At 37.1% G+C, this 17,191-nt stretch overlaps 1 protein-coding gene across 15 annotated transcripts in view; it reads left to right on the top strand.

Annotated features, from left to right (window-relative positions):
• EFCAB5 (EF-hand calcium binding domain 5) overlaps positions 1–17,191 on the top strand; it is a 183,718-nt gene that overhangs the window by 62,933 nt on the left and 103,594 nt on the right. For 14 of the 15 annotated variants that reach the window (XM_054670095.2, XM_016932086.4, XM_063798744.1 and 11 more), the window contains 3 exons: positions 207–363; positions 3,338–3,386; positions 6,928–6,998. In XM_054670095.2, coding sequence (XP_054526070.1) covers positions 207–363; positions 3,338–3,386; positions 6,928–6,998 — 277 coding nt within the window. The remainder of the gene's footprint in view (positions 1–206; positions 364–3,337; positions 3,387–6,927; positions 6,999–17,191) is intronic. The other variant, XM_016932088.4, reaches the window with a different exon arrangement.

Below are 17,191 nucleotides of genomic sequence, written 5' to 3'. Positions count from 1 at the left end.
AAAGTCAAATAGTAGAAAGCACTCTGTGATTTATGCCAAATTCAATAAGTGCTTGTGGAAGAAGGGCTCACTACAGGCCTGAATCAAAGATTTTATGGAGAAAAGACAGGCAAACATTTTCAAAGAGAGTCTGAATTCCTGTGTTCCAATCTGGACCAAATCCAAGGGTATTAACTCAACATGTTTTCTATATCTACATCCTGCAGAGTATCCAAGATGAAGGAGAATATTAAACAGAATAGAAAACAAAGAGAAAGCATAGACAAAATCAAAGTCAAGGTGGCCAACACACGGAAACAGGCTCTGCAGGAGCAATTCGATGAATGGATTCTAGACCCTAAAGGAATGATTCCTAAGTCAGTGGTAAGAAAATTGGGGGTATATGTGAAAGGTAGGTGGGGTAAGTGGTAAAAGGGCAATTGCTAGAATACTGAGTAGCATACTAGAAGCCTCCCTTGAAATTTTCAGTATTGCTGAGGTAAGTCTTGACCTGTCTGGTCCGTGAGTGTTGATTCCTTCAATTTCTTTTGAGCATTACCAAAAAAAAAAAAAAAAAAAAAAAATTCTAGCTAGATTTCTAAAATCTTGACTCTGGCTGAGGTTCCCAAACTCATCACTATAAACCAACATATATTTCATTTGTTTGTTTGTTGTGTGTGTGTTTGTATGTGTGACTACTTCTGTGAGACCTGCAAGACTATCTCTTAGCTCTAGAGAACAACTGTACTCTGAGAGTTAAATGCTTTCTCTTAAGTGTATGTGGATTTGGAAATACTTTTTCATTAGATACAATGCTAAGCATATTTTCAGTTTAAAGTGAATGATTAAAAATAGATCAAGGAAGACAAGCCACAGACTGGGAGAAAATATTAGCAGAAGACATATCTGGTTGGGTGTGGTGGCTCACACCTATAATCCCAGCACTTTTGGAGGCCGAGGTGGGAGGATTGCTTGAGGCCAGGAATTCGAGACCAGCCTAGCCAATATAGGGAGACCCTACTTTTATGACGAATTTAGAAATTATCCAGGCTGTGGTTCCAGCTTCTCGGGTGGCTGAGGTGGGAGAATTGCTTGAGTCCAGGAGGTCGAAGCTGCACTGAGCCATGATCATGCCACTGCACTCCAGCCTGGGGAACAGAGAGGGACTATGTCTCTTAAAAACAAAACAACAACAACAACAACAAATATATATATATATATATGTGATATATATATCACACGTGCACACACACACGGTGGGGGAGCTCTTTGTACTTTCCGCTCAATTTTCCTGTGCACTTAAAACTTCTCTAAAAAATAAAATGTTTTTAAAAATGGACTAAGAAGAACTTGGAAATTTCGTTTTTAGTAATTGAAGAATGAGAAAGTATAGAGGATTCTTTGGATGGCCAAAGTGCTTGCCAAAAGTGCCTTAGCTCCATCATGCCGTGTCTGAGAGTTGCTAGAAGTGTCCCCTGGAGAGGGCAAAATGGGGTCACTGTCAGCATCCCAATCCTAATCACACAAAAAGGTTGGGAATCATTGAGAATATATGTGTAAAATAACTTTATATACCCTTAAGTATTCTAAGAGGAGACTTCAAAAAGTTTGTGGAAAAATTGAATTAAAAGATAATAAAAATATAAACTTTATATCTCAACATAAGCTCTATCAGGCTGGGCGCCATGGCTCAGGCCTGTAATCCCAGCACTTTGGGAGGCTGAGGCAGAAGGATCGCTTGTGCCCACGAGTGCAAGACCAGCCTGGCCAACATGGTGAAACCCTGTCTCAAATACTATCTTGGTGCAGAAGTAATTGTGGTTTTTGCCATTACTTTTTAAATGGCAAATAAATAAAAAGAGGCTCCATCAAGTTTAAGACACTTGTAAGTGATGATACCAGCCATTTAGTCCATCCCTAAAGAACTGAGGGTCCTGGGAATTTAACCATTTCAATGCAGTATTTTTTGCATTATTAACTGACGAAAAACAGGTGTCCTTTAATGATTTTTTTTAAGATTAGAAAATAAAAAGTCAGAAGGAGCTAAATCAGTACTGTAAGGTGGATGCCTGATGATTTCTCATTGAAACTCTCACAAAATTGTTCTTGTTTTGTTAGTGGAGATGGGTGTTGCTATTTTGTCCAGGCTGGCACAAACTCATAGTTCTTCTACCTTAGCCTCCTGAGTAGCTGGGACTACAGGTGTGTGCCACTGTGCCCAGCTTGCCCTTGTTTGATGAGAAGAATGAGCAAGAGCATTGTTATGGTGGAGAAGGACTCTCTGGTGAAGCTTTCCCAGACATTTTTTAGCTAAAGCTTTAGCTAGTGTTTCTCAGAACACTCTTATAGTAAACAGATGTTATTGTTCTTTGGTCTTCCAGAAAGTTAATAAGCAAAATGCCTTGAGCATCCCAAAAACTGTTGCCATGACCTTTGCTCTTGATCAGTCTGCTTTTGCTTTGACAGGACCAATTCCACATCTTGGTAACAAACCATTGCTTTGATTGTGCTTTGTCTTCAGGATCATACTGGTAAAGCCATGTTTCCTCTCCTGGTACAATTCTTGGAAGAAATGCTTCGGGATCTTCATCCCACTGTTTAAAATTTCCATTTGAAGCTCTGTTCTTGTCTGCGTCTGATCTGGGTGCAATGGTTTTGGCACCCATTGACTGGAAATTTTTTCAACTTTAATTTTTCAGTCAGAATTGTGTAAGCAGAGCCAACTGAGATGTCTATGTGTTGGCTATTGCTTCTGCTGTTAATTTTTAGTCCTGTTCAATAAGGGCATGAGCAAGATGATTTTTTTCTTGCAAATTGGTGTGGATAGTCTGCACCATGGGCTTTATCTTCAACATCATTTCATCCTTTCTTAAAATGAATTATCCATTTGTAAACTGCTGATTTCTTTGGAGCATTGTCCCCATAAACACTTCATAAAACACCAGTGATTTCACCATTCTTCCCGCCAAGCTTCACCATAAATTTAATGTTTTTGCTTCAATTTTAGCAGAATTCATGTTGCTCTAATAGGGGCTCTTTTCAAACTGATGTCTTATCCTTTTTAGTTCTTCAAGCTAGATCTTGTTCAGACATAACAAGTTAATGACAAGTTTATTTTGGTGCAAAAAAAAATTGAAATCCATGCATTTTTTTCATAATACACATTTTCCATGAACTTTTTGAAGACCCCCTTGTAGAAAGTACATGTGACTTATTACTATTTCTGTCCTTGGGTTGGAAAGATCACCCAATAATAAAACAGAAAGACTATAGATGGCTTTTAGTCTAAAATAACAAATATGTGGTAACTGAGGAGTGGCATATGGTTTCTTTCTTTTTTTCCTCTTTTGATTTGCAGATTCAGAATGTTCTTCATGAATTCTTTCAAAATCCAGATTTCAAGCTTGGTAAGTCTGCCTATTACTCTGATATTTTTATTTTTATTTCTTTTTTGGGTGGGGGACACTGAATTCAGATGAAGAGTCAACATGAGACAGATGTTATTCAAAACTCTTGCGGGGGCAATTAGGCTCTTCCATGCTGTCCAGATACAGAATGTATACAAGCAGAAAAGCAATCTGTGATTCTCAATCCTTTTAGTCTTGTGTCCATTTTATTACCGGTACTCTGCAATACTCTTTTATTATCCTATGACATTCCTAGAAAATATTTCTTACATACATAGAATTTTAAAAGAAAGATATGATGTCATAACTGTGATGTAAAGGAGAAATAAAAGTAAAGGCATAAGAAAATTATATGCACTGGCCAGGCATGGTGGCTCACGCTAAGATTTACCAGAGTTGAACACTGCCTCCGTAAATTCCTTAGTTTGAATTTCCTTGACTCTACCCAGTCTTATATCCTACACCTTCACTATAACCCTCCTGGGGTCATTCTCTGTTTCTCAAATGTTGTTTCTTGAGTTCCCTTTTCATGTTACATAAATTTCCCTGGATAATCTCATCCAGTTCTGTTACTATATATACTAGGATTAAGACTTCTTCAGAGGCCGGGCACAGTGGCTCACGCCTGTAATCCCAGCACTTTGGGAGTCCGAGATGGGCGGATCATTTGAGGTCAGGAGTTTGAGACCAGCCTGGCCAACATAGTGAAAGACTGTCTCTACTAAAATACAAAAATTAGCCGGGCATGGTGGCGGGCGTCCGTAATCTCAGTTACTTGGGAGGCTGAGGCAGGAGAATCACTTGAACCCAGGAGGCGGAGGTTGCAGTGAGCCAAGATGACGCCACTGCACTCCAGCCTGGGTGACAGAGTGAGACTCCTTCTAAAAAAAAAAAAAAGAAACAAAGAAAATTATATGCACTGTATTTCAATATATAAATGCTTTGTTACGACTTCGCTAGAAGACGTAATAGTCAGATATTTCTACCTACTTATAATGTACCTTTAGATATAAGAGAAGTAAAATTATATACAATTGACCATTTTATTTGTTTTTGACATTTTGGAATAGGGCAAAATGAATATATATATATATAGAATTCCCAGAAATGCAGACTGACACAGGTGTGTTGTATTAGAATTCAGATACAATTTATATTACTCCCTATTACACAAGTCCTGAAATGGTGAACAACTCTTGGTAAAGTTCCAGAATTAAACAAAGTATAATTCTCCCTCAAATTTTCATATAAGTTATATTCTTGGAAAATTCCACAGCAAAATTATATTCTGCATTTATATGTAAAATAGAGTTGGGTTCTAAGTTCAAAATTATTATAATCAGGTTTTTCATCTACTTGAATGTCCTGCAGAAGGGGGAAAGTCTATGTGCAAAAATTTCATGTGTTCTGCCTCTGCTCCTATTCCTCATCACTGTGGCAATAAAAATTCACCCAAAAATTTCCACCATGCTCCCTGGGAGGAAAGGAGGACAGCAACACCCCTATGGAGAGTCACAGATTTTGGTGCTTTTGTTTTCAGAAAGATTTCCCTATATGAAATTAGGTGGAAAAAAAAAAACAAACCTCACTTGTCCCATAGGAACTAGAGTTTGGGTCCTGAGATTTACATAATTAATATCCAGTAGATTTTTTTCCAATTGATTATTTGACTACTTTTGTTACATTGCCAACAATACATTGTCTGAAGTCTGTTGTCACTTTTAAAAATAAAATATGCTTCCCGTCTTCCTGATCACTGATCTCCAAGCATGATTTGGGCCTTACTGATAACCTTTTGTCGTTCTACCTGTTCTCACATTTTCCAAAAACCGTAATTCTTCAGTCAGCTCATCTTTTACTCTTGTTTCAAAAAATCATTGAAATAGCTTCATTTATTTTTGAATGAGGGTACAGAAGGAGTGAGTTAAGAGAACTCAATTTGGGATCCTGATAAAATTACAGAAATTCCAGAACATTCCAACTGACAGTGATTGTTTCTCCTCTCACCTCCTACACTACAATATTTATTTCTGTACTATTCATTCGGTCAATATTCATTGAGCCCTCACTTAGTTCCAGATACTGTAATGAGTTAGAGAATGCAAAGAGGACTGACAAGACATGTTTCCTACCCTTAAGTTGCTCAAACTCCAGTCAGAGACAGACAGACAGGTATACTTAATAGCAACTGTTACTGCTAGAAACGTCTGGTTTGCATAATCATCTGGAGCTTGGGGGAAGGTCTGGGATGGAAATGTCTGCATCTAATGCATAAGTTTATATGAAAATTTATATAGTCTTCCTATGGCCACAATAACAGATATCTCATAATTAGCACTTACCAAATTCAAGAGTGATTGAAAAATCTTTTCTATGCCCTTGTGCCAACCCATGATAGGCAGGAAGAGTTACTATTAGAAGTAGGAGAGGAAGCCAGTGTATAGTTCTTTCATCATGAGCTTTCATACAATTTATGTATTTTTCTCTTGTAAGGTCAATAAGGATTACATAAATTGTCATATCAAATGAAGGTTTAAAAATCTGTATTTGAACTAACGGTCACATTCATCATTACTGATCACTCTAATTTATGAAACTCTTTTTTCTTGGTTTTTGTGATATCGTTCTCTTGATTTTTTTCTTCTATTTTTGTTCACCTTTTAGTGTTTTTATTTCTTGACTCTTCTTTTGCTTGCACCTTAAATTTTGTTTTCCAGAGTTTCCTTTTAGGCTTTCTTGTCACTATACACACTATACACATTCTGTGGGTTTTCTTATTCAAGTCCATGACTGCAGCTGATGACTCCCAATCTATATACACATTACGAACTTTCCCTGAGCCCCAGGTCCTATTTGAAAAAAAGCTACGAGTGGTAAATGAAAAAGCAAGTTGCACATCAAAATGATCATATTTATAAATAGAAAAACAAAAGGTACATGTGTATATATATATATACATTTGTATACATACAGAAATGCATAGAAAGGTTGCTGGAAGGATGATAAACTGTTGACAGTGGTTACATCTGGGGCAGAAAGGAGTGAGAGTGCTGATGGGAGGTAGAGACAAAGGAAGATATTCATGTTTTGTTGCTTATATTTTTGTATTATTTGAATTTGTTAACTAAAAGAACATTTTTATGCATTATTTAATTTAAGAAACATTAAAGACAAAATAAAGTTTTTAAAAAGAAAGCTTGCAGAAGTGTTTTGTTTAAGGACCTGCTAGCATAAACCAACACAGATGTTTTTGTAGCCTTTTATACTATTGATGTGCATATTTATTTCTGCTTTATCCCAATCCAGATATTAAAAATATAGGCTCTTTTTTTTTAGTATTTGGTTTGCTTGCTCAGCCAGGAAAAGTAATAATTTTGTAGTATTTGGTATGTTACCCAACTATATGTAATTCACTTTATTGTAATTATGGATAGACATTAGCTAATAAATAATTTTATGTTCTTTTAAAGCACTATAGTATAAATATCAAATATATATTACAACCTAACTAACTAGCAAATAATCTTCATTCCATAAATAGGATCACACTGCAAACAACTGGATATTACTGACTCAACAGAACCAAGATTGAACAAAATGGAATTTACAGAAGTAAGAGTTACATTATTTAATGTTTGAATTGAATTATTTTGTCAATTGTTTCAATTGTCAGTTTCAATTGTCTGTTGGTGGCTGTCACACATCATTAAATTAGTATTAAATGAAAGCACAAAACTTATTTTATACATTCTAAAATATGTACTTTAAAATATTTCAACTCCTCTGAAATTTTACAATTTCTTTCAATCAGTATCACGCATGATGTGAGAGTATAAAAATCTTCCACTGACACCTTCTGGTAAGATCAAGAAAAACCAGCATCTTATATTCAGTGAAATCTGGTTATTCAAACAATAATGAGATCTAAAACTTACAAAAACTTTCCTATGGGCCAGGTGTCATACATGAACTTGGTTAACCCTCTCAGCAACCCTTTCCTCCGCTTTTACAGATGAAGACACCAAGATGCAGAAAGGTTAAATAACTTACACACTGTTTCACAATTAGTAAAACTGGGGAAATTTGTATTCAGTCAGTTTGGTTTCAAAGTCTACATAATATTGCATATGAAAAAGTATGGTTCTATTGTACTGGAATAAGTGAAATAAGCAATTTAATGGTACCAGAGTCCTAAGTCTTCCACAGCCTACTTATATATTTTTTCATGTTTCTCCATTTCCCCTTGTTTTTCTCTGATGAGTTCCAGAGTCAAGGTAACTTTCTGTTTCTCTTTTCATACACCTTTGCACGATTGAAGGTGAAGATTATGCACTATATACAGTTTCAAAGTTCTGTATGAGGGATTTCTGGAATTCTTTTAAAAATTATTGTATAGATAAGAATTTGGCAAATTCTACCTCAGTTATGTTCTAACTGTGTTTTCTTAGATTCTGTGTTTGTCTATTTGTCATCCATTACTCACAAGGCCAAACTAATGGCCACAGTTGTTTATATCTCCCCTGTGATCCAGAATCCATACTATGAACCATCTCCTTACTAATTCTCACACACTGAGCTAATATTTCTCCTGCTCTAAATCAACCCAGAACCAGGTACCAGACAACCAGAGATAGCCCTTGTGCCTCAGAGTCTGCCAGAATTATTCAAACCAGCCAATCCTCAACTGTTTAACCTGCCGTGGCTTGCATTTCTGGAAACTCCAGTAAGGATTCTGGCTTAGGCTGTCCCTTTGCTCCCTTCTGTTCTGCCTCCTGACCCAAACCTGGTGCTTCCCCTGTGGCCCTGCATGGTGTGGCATGCTTTCTTCACTCGGAAGTCTTAAGTAATAAAAATTTTCTTTCAGTGGCATTAGCCTCTCCATGTCATCACTCAGTCACCTCCATAAATTAAAATTCCACAGATACAAATGAGACAAGCTACTGGAAGAAAAATACACAGAGGAACAAATGATAGTATTAAAATTGTTCATGAAAAGTCAAAGCTTTATCTCTTTAATACAGTAATAAACATAACTTACATTTCTTTGCAAGGGACTGATGTTCAGTGGTACTTGCCTATTTGTCTTATATTAGTTTCCCTAAAAGTATGCAAGTTAGAACATTTTCCTATTTTTTTCATTATAAAAGTAGGCCTGATGTGGTGGCTTATGCCAATGACTAGGGAGGCTGAGGCAAGAGGATTGCTTAAGACCAGGAGTTTGGGACCAACCTGGGCAACATAGTGAGACCCTCATGTCTAAAAACCATTATAAAATATATTAATTTTATGATATGTGAATTATGTCTCCATAAAAGATAATATAAGTTCATTATAGAAATTTAAAGGCATAAAAATGTAAAGAAGTAAACAATTTTAAATCCACAATTTACCACCAATAAAAGCCACAGTTAACACTATATTTTTTTTGTATAATAATAATAGCTAACACTTTTGACTCCTTTTTATGTGCCATATTGTGTACTGAGGTTATTACATGCACTTTCTTGTGTAATCGTCACACAACTCAGTTATTATTATGTTCATTTTGCAAATGAGACCTAAAAAGGTTGAACACTTGCCTTGAGATCACACAGCACATAAGTGACAGAGCTAGACTAGACCCAGGTCAGCCTGACTTCAAAGCTCATCACAGTCTTGACCCTTGTGCTTTATAGTGTCTATTATATTCATAGTGAGACATGCAAGTTTTTAGTTTTAATTTTGTGGTTTTTCCATATAGATCTTTGGTTATGCCTAATATCCTACTTTTTTCACTTAATATCGTCTCTTGATCATTTCTCTATGTCAATAAATATTCTTTAAAACATGTTTTAAAATTTTTTTATTTTGAAATAATTATATATTTACAAGAAGTTGCAAAGATAGTACAGAGAGGTCCCATATGCCCTTCATCCAGTTTCCCCAAAGGTTATATTTTGCATGACTTTAGTATAATATCAAAACCAGGAAATTAACATTGATATAATGTGTGTGTATAGTATTATGTTATTTTAGCATGTGTAGATTTCTGTTACCGCCACCAAAATTAAGATACAAAACTATTTCAGTACCACAAAGGTCTACTGGGTCTACTGGTAATGACATTTTGCCAGTTCAGGGGAAATGTAGAAATCTTACCTTCCTTTAAGTCATTTTCCACTTTGCCACTTAAAACATCATTGTCTGAAATATTTCCCATACATCCATCACATCAGGCACTGTTACGCTTTGCTTCCACTGTTAAACATCATTTAGAAAACTCAAGATGAGAAGAAAAGTCTGTTGTATTTACCTGTGTTTTTTGCTTTTTTCATTGTTCTTCCTTCCCGATGTTTCAAGATTCCTTCTTTTATGCACTCTATTTAGAGAATTTCTTCTATAGCCATTCTTTTACAGCAGATCTACAGATGAGACAACTTCTATTAGTTTTACATTGTCTGAGAATGTCTTTATTTTCCCTTTATTCCTGAATGATAATTTCACTGGATATAGAATTCTTGATTGAAAGTTCTTCTATTTTAGCCCTTGAAAATGTTCTCTCATTTCCTTCTGATCTCCATGGTTGGTGATGAAAAATCCACTTCATTCCAATTAATTTTCCTCAGTAGGTAAAGTATTGTTTTTCTCTTGTTGGTTTGTATTTAGTGTTCTGAACTCTGAAGACATGAATGTTAGATCTTTTATTATAATCCCACATGTTGCTGAGACTCTGAGATTCTGTTATTTCTTTTTTCCTCTTTTTTTTGGGGGGGGTCTGATATTTCCTCTGTTGTTCGGGTAAATTCTACTGTTCTGTCTTCAAGTCCATTGATTCCTTCCTCTGTCTTTTCCACACTGATGCTAAGCCCATACCTTGAGCTTTTTATTTCAGTAGTTTTTGTTGTTGTTGTTCTTTTTCAGACAGGGTCTTGCTCTGTTACCCAGGCTGGAGTGCAGTGGCATGATCACGGCTCACTGCAGCTTCAACCTCCCAGGCCCAAGCCATCCTGGGAACTTTAGCCTCCCAAGTAGCTGGGACCACAGTCATGCACCACCATATAAGGCTAAATTTTATTTTTGTAGAAACAGGGTCTCCCTATGTTGCCCAGGCTAGTCTGAAACTCCTGAGCTCAAGAGATCCTCTCATTTCAGCCTCCCGAAGTGCTGGGATTATAGGCGTGAGCCACTGTGCCCAGCCTTGTTGTTGTTTTTTTAAGAAATGTGGTTTTGGGGAGGGGAGAAAAAGAAAAAAAAAAAAAAAAAGAGATGTGATCCTCCCACCTCAGCCTCCTGAGTTGTATTTTTCAAAATTTTCGTTTTTCTTAATGTCTTTTATTTCTTTGCTGAGACTTTTAAGTTTTTAATTTATTTTAAGCATGTTCATAATTGCTTGTTGAATTATTTTTATAGTGGCTGCTTTAAAATCCTTCTCAGATAATTCCAACAGCTGCGTCATCTCAGTGTTGGCATCTGCTGATTAAATTTTCTCATTCAAGTTGAGATTTTCCTAGTTCCTCATACAATATGTGATCTTCTGTTTTGTCTTGGACATTTTGGTTATAATGCTATTGATGCAGGATTTTTTGCTCCTTAGTTCAGCTAAAATCCAAGTTCTTGTCTCACAACTAGGGAAATGAGGCACGCAGACATATTGAAGGGTGAAGATGGATTTATTAGGCAAAAAGAAAGCTCTCCACAAAGAAAAAGAGGGTCCATCCAACAGGTTCTCACTTCACAGACTGAATACCAGGTCACCACATGGGAGCCGAAGAGGCCTGGCTTCTCCCCTCGCATAAGGCGTGAATTATTGGTGGCTCTGCCCCATTCTCCCAATGCACATGTGGTCCCCCAATCATTTGCAGGCATGCCCAGGCAAGACCCTGTGCAAGGTTTCCTTAGCTTCTCCTGCATCTATCACTATGAGACTTGGGATCTTATTTGCATCTTCTTTTAAAAAGCTTCCTCTGATACCATGCTGGTGGAAGAAGGGGAGTGCCACCTCTCTACTGCCAGGTGGGCATAAAGATCCAAGTTCCCCATTCAATCTCCATTGACATTTTGGAGGCAGGGGCAAGGTGCCTTGTTATGCTCAGTGGAGGCGAAATTTTCTGATCTCTCTAAAGGTTAGATAACAATTTAGTTTTAGTTTAGTGTTGTGGAACCTCAGTCTGAGTTACTCCATTTTGATTTTTAGTCTGGTCTGTTGGGCCTGGTTCAGGAGCTTAGTCCAAGACAACTGCCTTCTATAATTTTTATTCAATAACCCTCACCAGATACTAACTCTGTGGGCACTTTTTTTTTTTTTTGAGATGGAGTCTTGCTCTGTCGCCCAGTCTGGAGTGCAGTGGTGCAATCTTGGCTCACTGCAACCTCCACCTCCCAGGTTCAAGCGATTCTCCTGCCTCAGCCTCCTGAGTAGCTGGGATTACAAGAGAGTGCCACCACTCCTGGCTAATTTTTTTTTTTTTTTTGTATTTTTAGTAGAGACAAGGTTTCACCACGTTGGCCAGGCTGGTCTCGAACTCCTGACCTCATGATCTGCCTACCTCGGCCTCCCAAAGTTGTGGGATTACAGGTGTGAGCCACTGTGCCTGGCCTCTGTGGGCACCTTGATTTGGACTTTCCAGCCTCTAGAGCTGTAAGAAAATAAATCTCTGTTGTTTAAGTCACCCAGTCTATGGTATTTTGTTATTGCAGCCTGAGCTAAGACACAGTTTCAGTGTTAGAGTCCCAGAAATGGAACAAATATGTCAAAGAATAAATATTTGAGGTTTTAGTATCTATTTGTCAAATTGTGTTCTTGGTTATACTGATTTATTCTCCTCAGCAATGCATGATGGCTCTCAAGGCACCGTATTATCACCAACAGTAGGTATTATTGAGTATAAGAAATCTCTTGGTGAGGCCAAGTCAGGATTGCATGAGCCCAGGAGTTCAAGGCTGCAGTGAGCTATAATCAAGCCACTGCACTCCAGCCTGGATGACAGAGCAAGACCTTGTCTCAAACAAATAAAAGTAATTTGATGGCATTTTGTTTTTTAACTCTTATCTTTGAGATTTCTGGTGAGATTAAAGATTATTCTATGTAATTTAAAAATTTCTTCTTACGTAAATTATGCATTCAGATCCTTTGGCCATCTTACCTGATTTTTATTTTTTCTTATGGAATTGTAAATGTTCATTATATATTAAAGACATTATTTATGATCACAAATTGCATATGTTTGTAAACTAAAAATATAATCCTAAGCCTTCTGCTGACTGAACAGACCCCCTCTTAGCCAAGGGAACCCCAGAAAAACCTTAAAAACTGAATTCCCTGCCATGACAAGAAGGGAGGTCAGGCATGCCTCATTATATCTCCTCCCCTTTGGAGTTTAGGCACAGTAAGTGACGATTGTTAATGTTAAAATACAGATCCTAAAACTGACAAAACAGACTCTTTTTGGCAATAAGATACTAAGTTACAAACAAGACCTAAGGCCATGTCAGGTAAGGGTTAAGTCAAGCCTGTAAGCCATCAGTCTTGCCACATAACAGCCTTATCTTAACTTAAAACATTCCTTTCTGCTGACTCCAAGTTTTAGACAGAGCCTTACTCCTTTAAACAATTGCAAATTAAATAATCTCTGAATCCACCTATAACCTGCAAACCCCTGCTTCACGATATCCCATCTTTTGGGGCCTAACCAATGTATACCTTCCGTGTATTGACTTATGTCTTTGCATGTAAATTCTGCCTCCCTAAAATGTATAAAACCAAACTGTAATCCGACTGCCTTAGGACCACTTACTCAAGGCTTCTTGGGTTTGTGTTTTCCTCAGGCTGTGGTCACTTATATTATCTCAGAATAAACTTCTTTAAAATATTTCATAGCGTTTGGTTTTTCTGTTAACATATTTTTCAACGTTTCTCAATTGTTTTAAAATTTTGGTGGTTTCTAATTTACAAAAAAATTTTAAAATTTTATGCAAACAAATTTATAGATTTTTTTTGGAGATCTTTTTTATTGCTCCCATGCTTAGAAGGTTCTCTTCTTCCCAAATCAGTTAAATATTCACCTAGTTTTTTCTAGCTCTTTTTACTTTTTAAAATTAACTTGAAAATTGTTTTGATAAGTAATAGAAGGTGAGAATCTAACTTAATTTTTTCCCCCTAAAATGGCCAGCAAAGCATATCACTATGTTTATTAAACTTTCCAAATAAAAGTTTTTCCACATTACTATTTTCTTCCTTTCCAATGGAAAATAAAAGTAGAACATTTTACAAAATTTGAATTACTGAGATTTTATCTTATTTTTTTGAGACAGAGTCTCACTCTGTCACCCAGGCTGGAGTGCATTGGCACAATTTCGGCTCACTGCAGCCTCAACCTCCTGGGCTCAGGTTATTCTCCCACATCAGCCTCCCAAGTAGGGGGGATGCCACTTTGCCTGGCACATGCCACTTTGCCTGGCTAATTTTGTTTATTTTTGTGGACATTAATCTCCCTATGTTGCCCGGGCTGGTCTCAAATTCCTGGATTCAAGTGATCCTTCCACCTCTGCCTCCCGAAGTGCTGGGATTATAGGTGTGAGCCACTACGCCCAGCTGAATGAGAGATTTTTTAGTGTCCATGTAAATTTTGATTTTTACAGAAAGAAGAGTATAGCATGAATTTTTCCAAGAATGTATATATTTTAATACACTACCTATTGTCCTGTTGATAGAAGATAAATCAAAACCAGAAGAATGGAAAATAGTCTTTTTTGTTGTTGTTTTTGCTTTTAGCAAACTCGGCTGCAAATAGCATACACAATATTAGGTAAAATTTTTTCAGTCATCCCAAGATTTATTAGGGGAAGAAATGGGTAGACAAGCAGTGGATAAATTAGAAGCGGTAAGAAAACCCTAGTTCCATGTGGCTTCTTGTTACTTTGTCTGCTGTTGATGAAGCTGTCATCCCTCCATTATCTTTTCATATTTATTGGGAAATACAATTTAATCTGCCAGACTGAAATGAAAAGATAAATCGAGTATGACTTCTTATTCTTGTTCAGTTGGGAATAAATTTATTCCAGAGTCTTATTTTACTCATAAACTGCCCAAGTAACATCACTGGAGTAAATTTTTAAAAATTACACAAACTATTATTAAGAGAATATTGTAAAAATGAACCCCTCGTTCTTCCCAATTTATAGAGACAGAGGTCTTCTCTGACCATGTCAGTTTAAAATGTAACTTTTCCGATTCTTCTGTGTGGTTGGAGACTTCTAAACAGGAAGTCCAAACAATCATATTTCCATAATTCCAAGATGAGTGGTTTTCCTTTTGCATCTCTGAAATCAAGGTGCATCATTTAGCCCAGAGTGGTGACCCACACCTGTTATCCCACCATTTTGGAAGGCCAAGGCTGGAGGATCGCTTGAGCCTAGGAGTTCAAGACCAGCCCGGGCAACATAGTGGGACCCTGTCTGTACAAAAAATTAAAAACATAGCCAGGCATGGTGGCTCACGCCTGTAATCCCAGCTACTCAGGAGGCTGAGACCTAGGAGGATTGCTTGAGCCTGGGAAGTCAGGCTGCAGTGAACCATGATTGCACCACTGCACTCTGGGCAACAGAGTGAGACCCTGTCTCAAAACAAAAAAACGAAAAGCTGCGTCATTTGATAAAGCAGTATGTTTTCCTCTCTTCCCCAATCCCCCTAATCTATTAAGTCAATAGCCCATCTAATGATTGATGGGTTTTGCTGATTAAAAAAATAAAAGCTGTACTATATGCATTTTATAAGCTAAACATCTAATATAAAAGGATGAAAAAAGATGAAAATAAGAAAATTGTTAAAGGAATAGCAGATACATTAAATAAACAAGTAAATAAACAAAAAGCAGATTTCAAGGTTAAAAATCATTTAATGAGATCAAGACTATTTTTTATATTTGTAAATGTGAAAATTTTATATTTTAAGGCTGGGTGAGGTGGCTCACGCCTGTAATCCCAGCACTTTGGGAGGCCGAGGCAGGCAGACTGTTGGAGGTCAAGAGTTCGAGACCAGCCTGGCCAACATGGTGAACCCTGTCTCTACCAAAAATACAAAAATTAGCTGGGCATAGTGACATGTGCCTGTAGTCCCAGCTACTTGGGAGGCTGAGGCAGGAGAATCGCTTGAACCCAGGAGACAGGTTGCAGCAAGCTGAGATCATGCCACTGCACTCCAGCCTGGGTGACAGAGCAAGACTCCATCTCAAAAAAAAAAAATTTTTTTTTATTTTAAAATTTAAAATTAATGAAGTTAATAGGACTCTCTTAAGCTTTATGAGTTTATAGCACATTGTAATAGAATATATAAAAATATAAATAAAAGGTAAAAAATTTACAATAATTGTGCAGATTTTTAAACTTTTTTTGGTAGCAGCTTTATTCAGATAAAATTTACAAACTGCATTTATTTCCTGTGGCTGCTGTAGCAAATTACTGCAAACTTGGTTGCTGAAAACAGCAGACATTTATTTTCTCACAGCTCTGGAGGCCAGAAGTCCAAGATCAGTATCACTGGGCCAAAATGAAGGTGTTGGCAGGGCTGCACTGCTCTCAGGAGGGTCTGTGGAAGAATTTGTTCCTTGGCTCTTCCAACTTCTGGTGGCTGTTGGCATTCCTTTACTTGTGGCTGCATCACCAGTCCCTGTCTTTGTGGTCACATTGCCTTTTCTTCTCCTGTCTGAGAAATCTCCCTCTTAAAAGGATATATGTGATTGCATTTTAGGGTCTACCTAGATAATTTAGGATAATCTCCCCATCTCAAAATCCTTAATCACATCTGCAAAGACTCTTTTCCCATATAAGGAAGCATTTACAGATCCAGGGATTAGGACTTTACATCTTCGAGAGCCATTATCCAACCTACTATACCTACCTTATACCCATTTAAAGTGTACAATTGAATGGGCTTTAGTATATTTGCAGAGGAGTACAACCATTAAAACAATCCATTTTAGAACATTTTCACCCACAAAAGAAACTCCATACCCATTAGCAGTCACTCCCCATTTCCTTCCAAACCTCCAGCCCTAGGCAGCCACAAATCTCTTTCTGTCTCCATAGCTTTGTCTATTCTGAACATTTCATATATATGGAATATACAATATGTGGTCTTTTGTTTTTGGCTTCTTGTACTTGTCATAATGTCTTCAAGGTTACTCCATGTTGTAGCATGTATCAGTACTTCATTTCTTTTTATTGCCAAATGATATTCCTTCTTATGAACATACTACCTTTTATTTATCCACTCATCAGTTGGTGGACATTTCGGTTGTTTTCATTTTTTGGCTACTGTAAATAATACTACTATGAACATTTGTGCCTAAGTTTTTACATGAATATGTGTTTTCTGTTCTCTTGGGAGTGGAATTGCTGGGTCATGTGATAACTTTGTGTTTAACCTTTTGAGGAACTGCCAGATTGTTTTCTTTTCTTTTTTTTTTTATTATACTTTAAGTTCTAGGGTACATGTGCACAACGTGCAGGTTTGTTACATATGTATACATGTGCCGTGTTGGTTTGCTGAACCCATTAACTTGTTATTTACATTAGGTATTTCTCCTAATGCTATCCCTCCTCCATCCCCCCCACCCCACGACAGGCCCCGGTGTGTAATGTGTCCTATGTCCAAGTGTTCTCATTGTTCAATTCCCACCTATGAGTGAGAACATGCGGTGTTTGGTTTTCTGTCCTTGTGATAGTTTGCTCAGAATGATGGTTTCCAGCTTCATCCATGTCCCTACAAAGGACATGAGCTCATCTTTTTTTATGGCTGCATAGTATTCCATGGTATATATGTGCCACAT

Source organism: Pan troglodytes, chromosome 19 (genome assembly GCF_028858775.2).
Source record: "Pan troglodytes isolate AG18354 chromosome 19, NHGRI_mPanTro3-v2.0_pri, whole genome shotgun sequence".
Taxonomy (NCBI): Eukaryota; Metazoa; Chordata; class Mammalia; order Primates; family Hominidae; genus Pan; species Pan troglodytes.
Note: the sequence above shows the minus strand (reverse complement) of the source record. Positions and strands in the feature narration are given on the sequence as shown.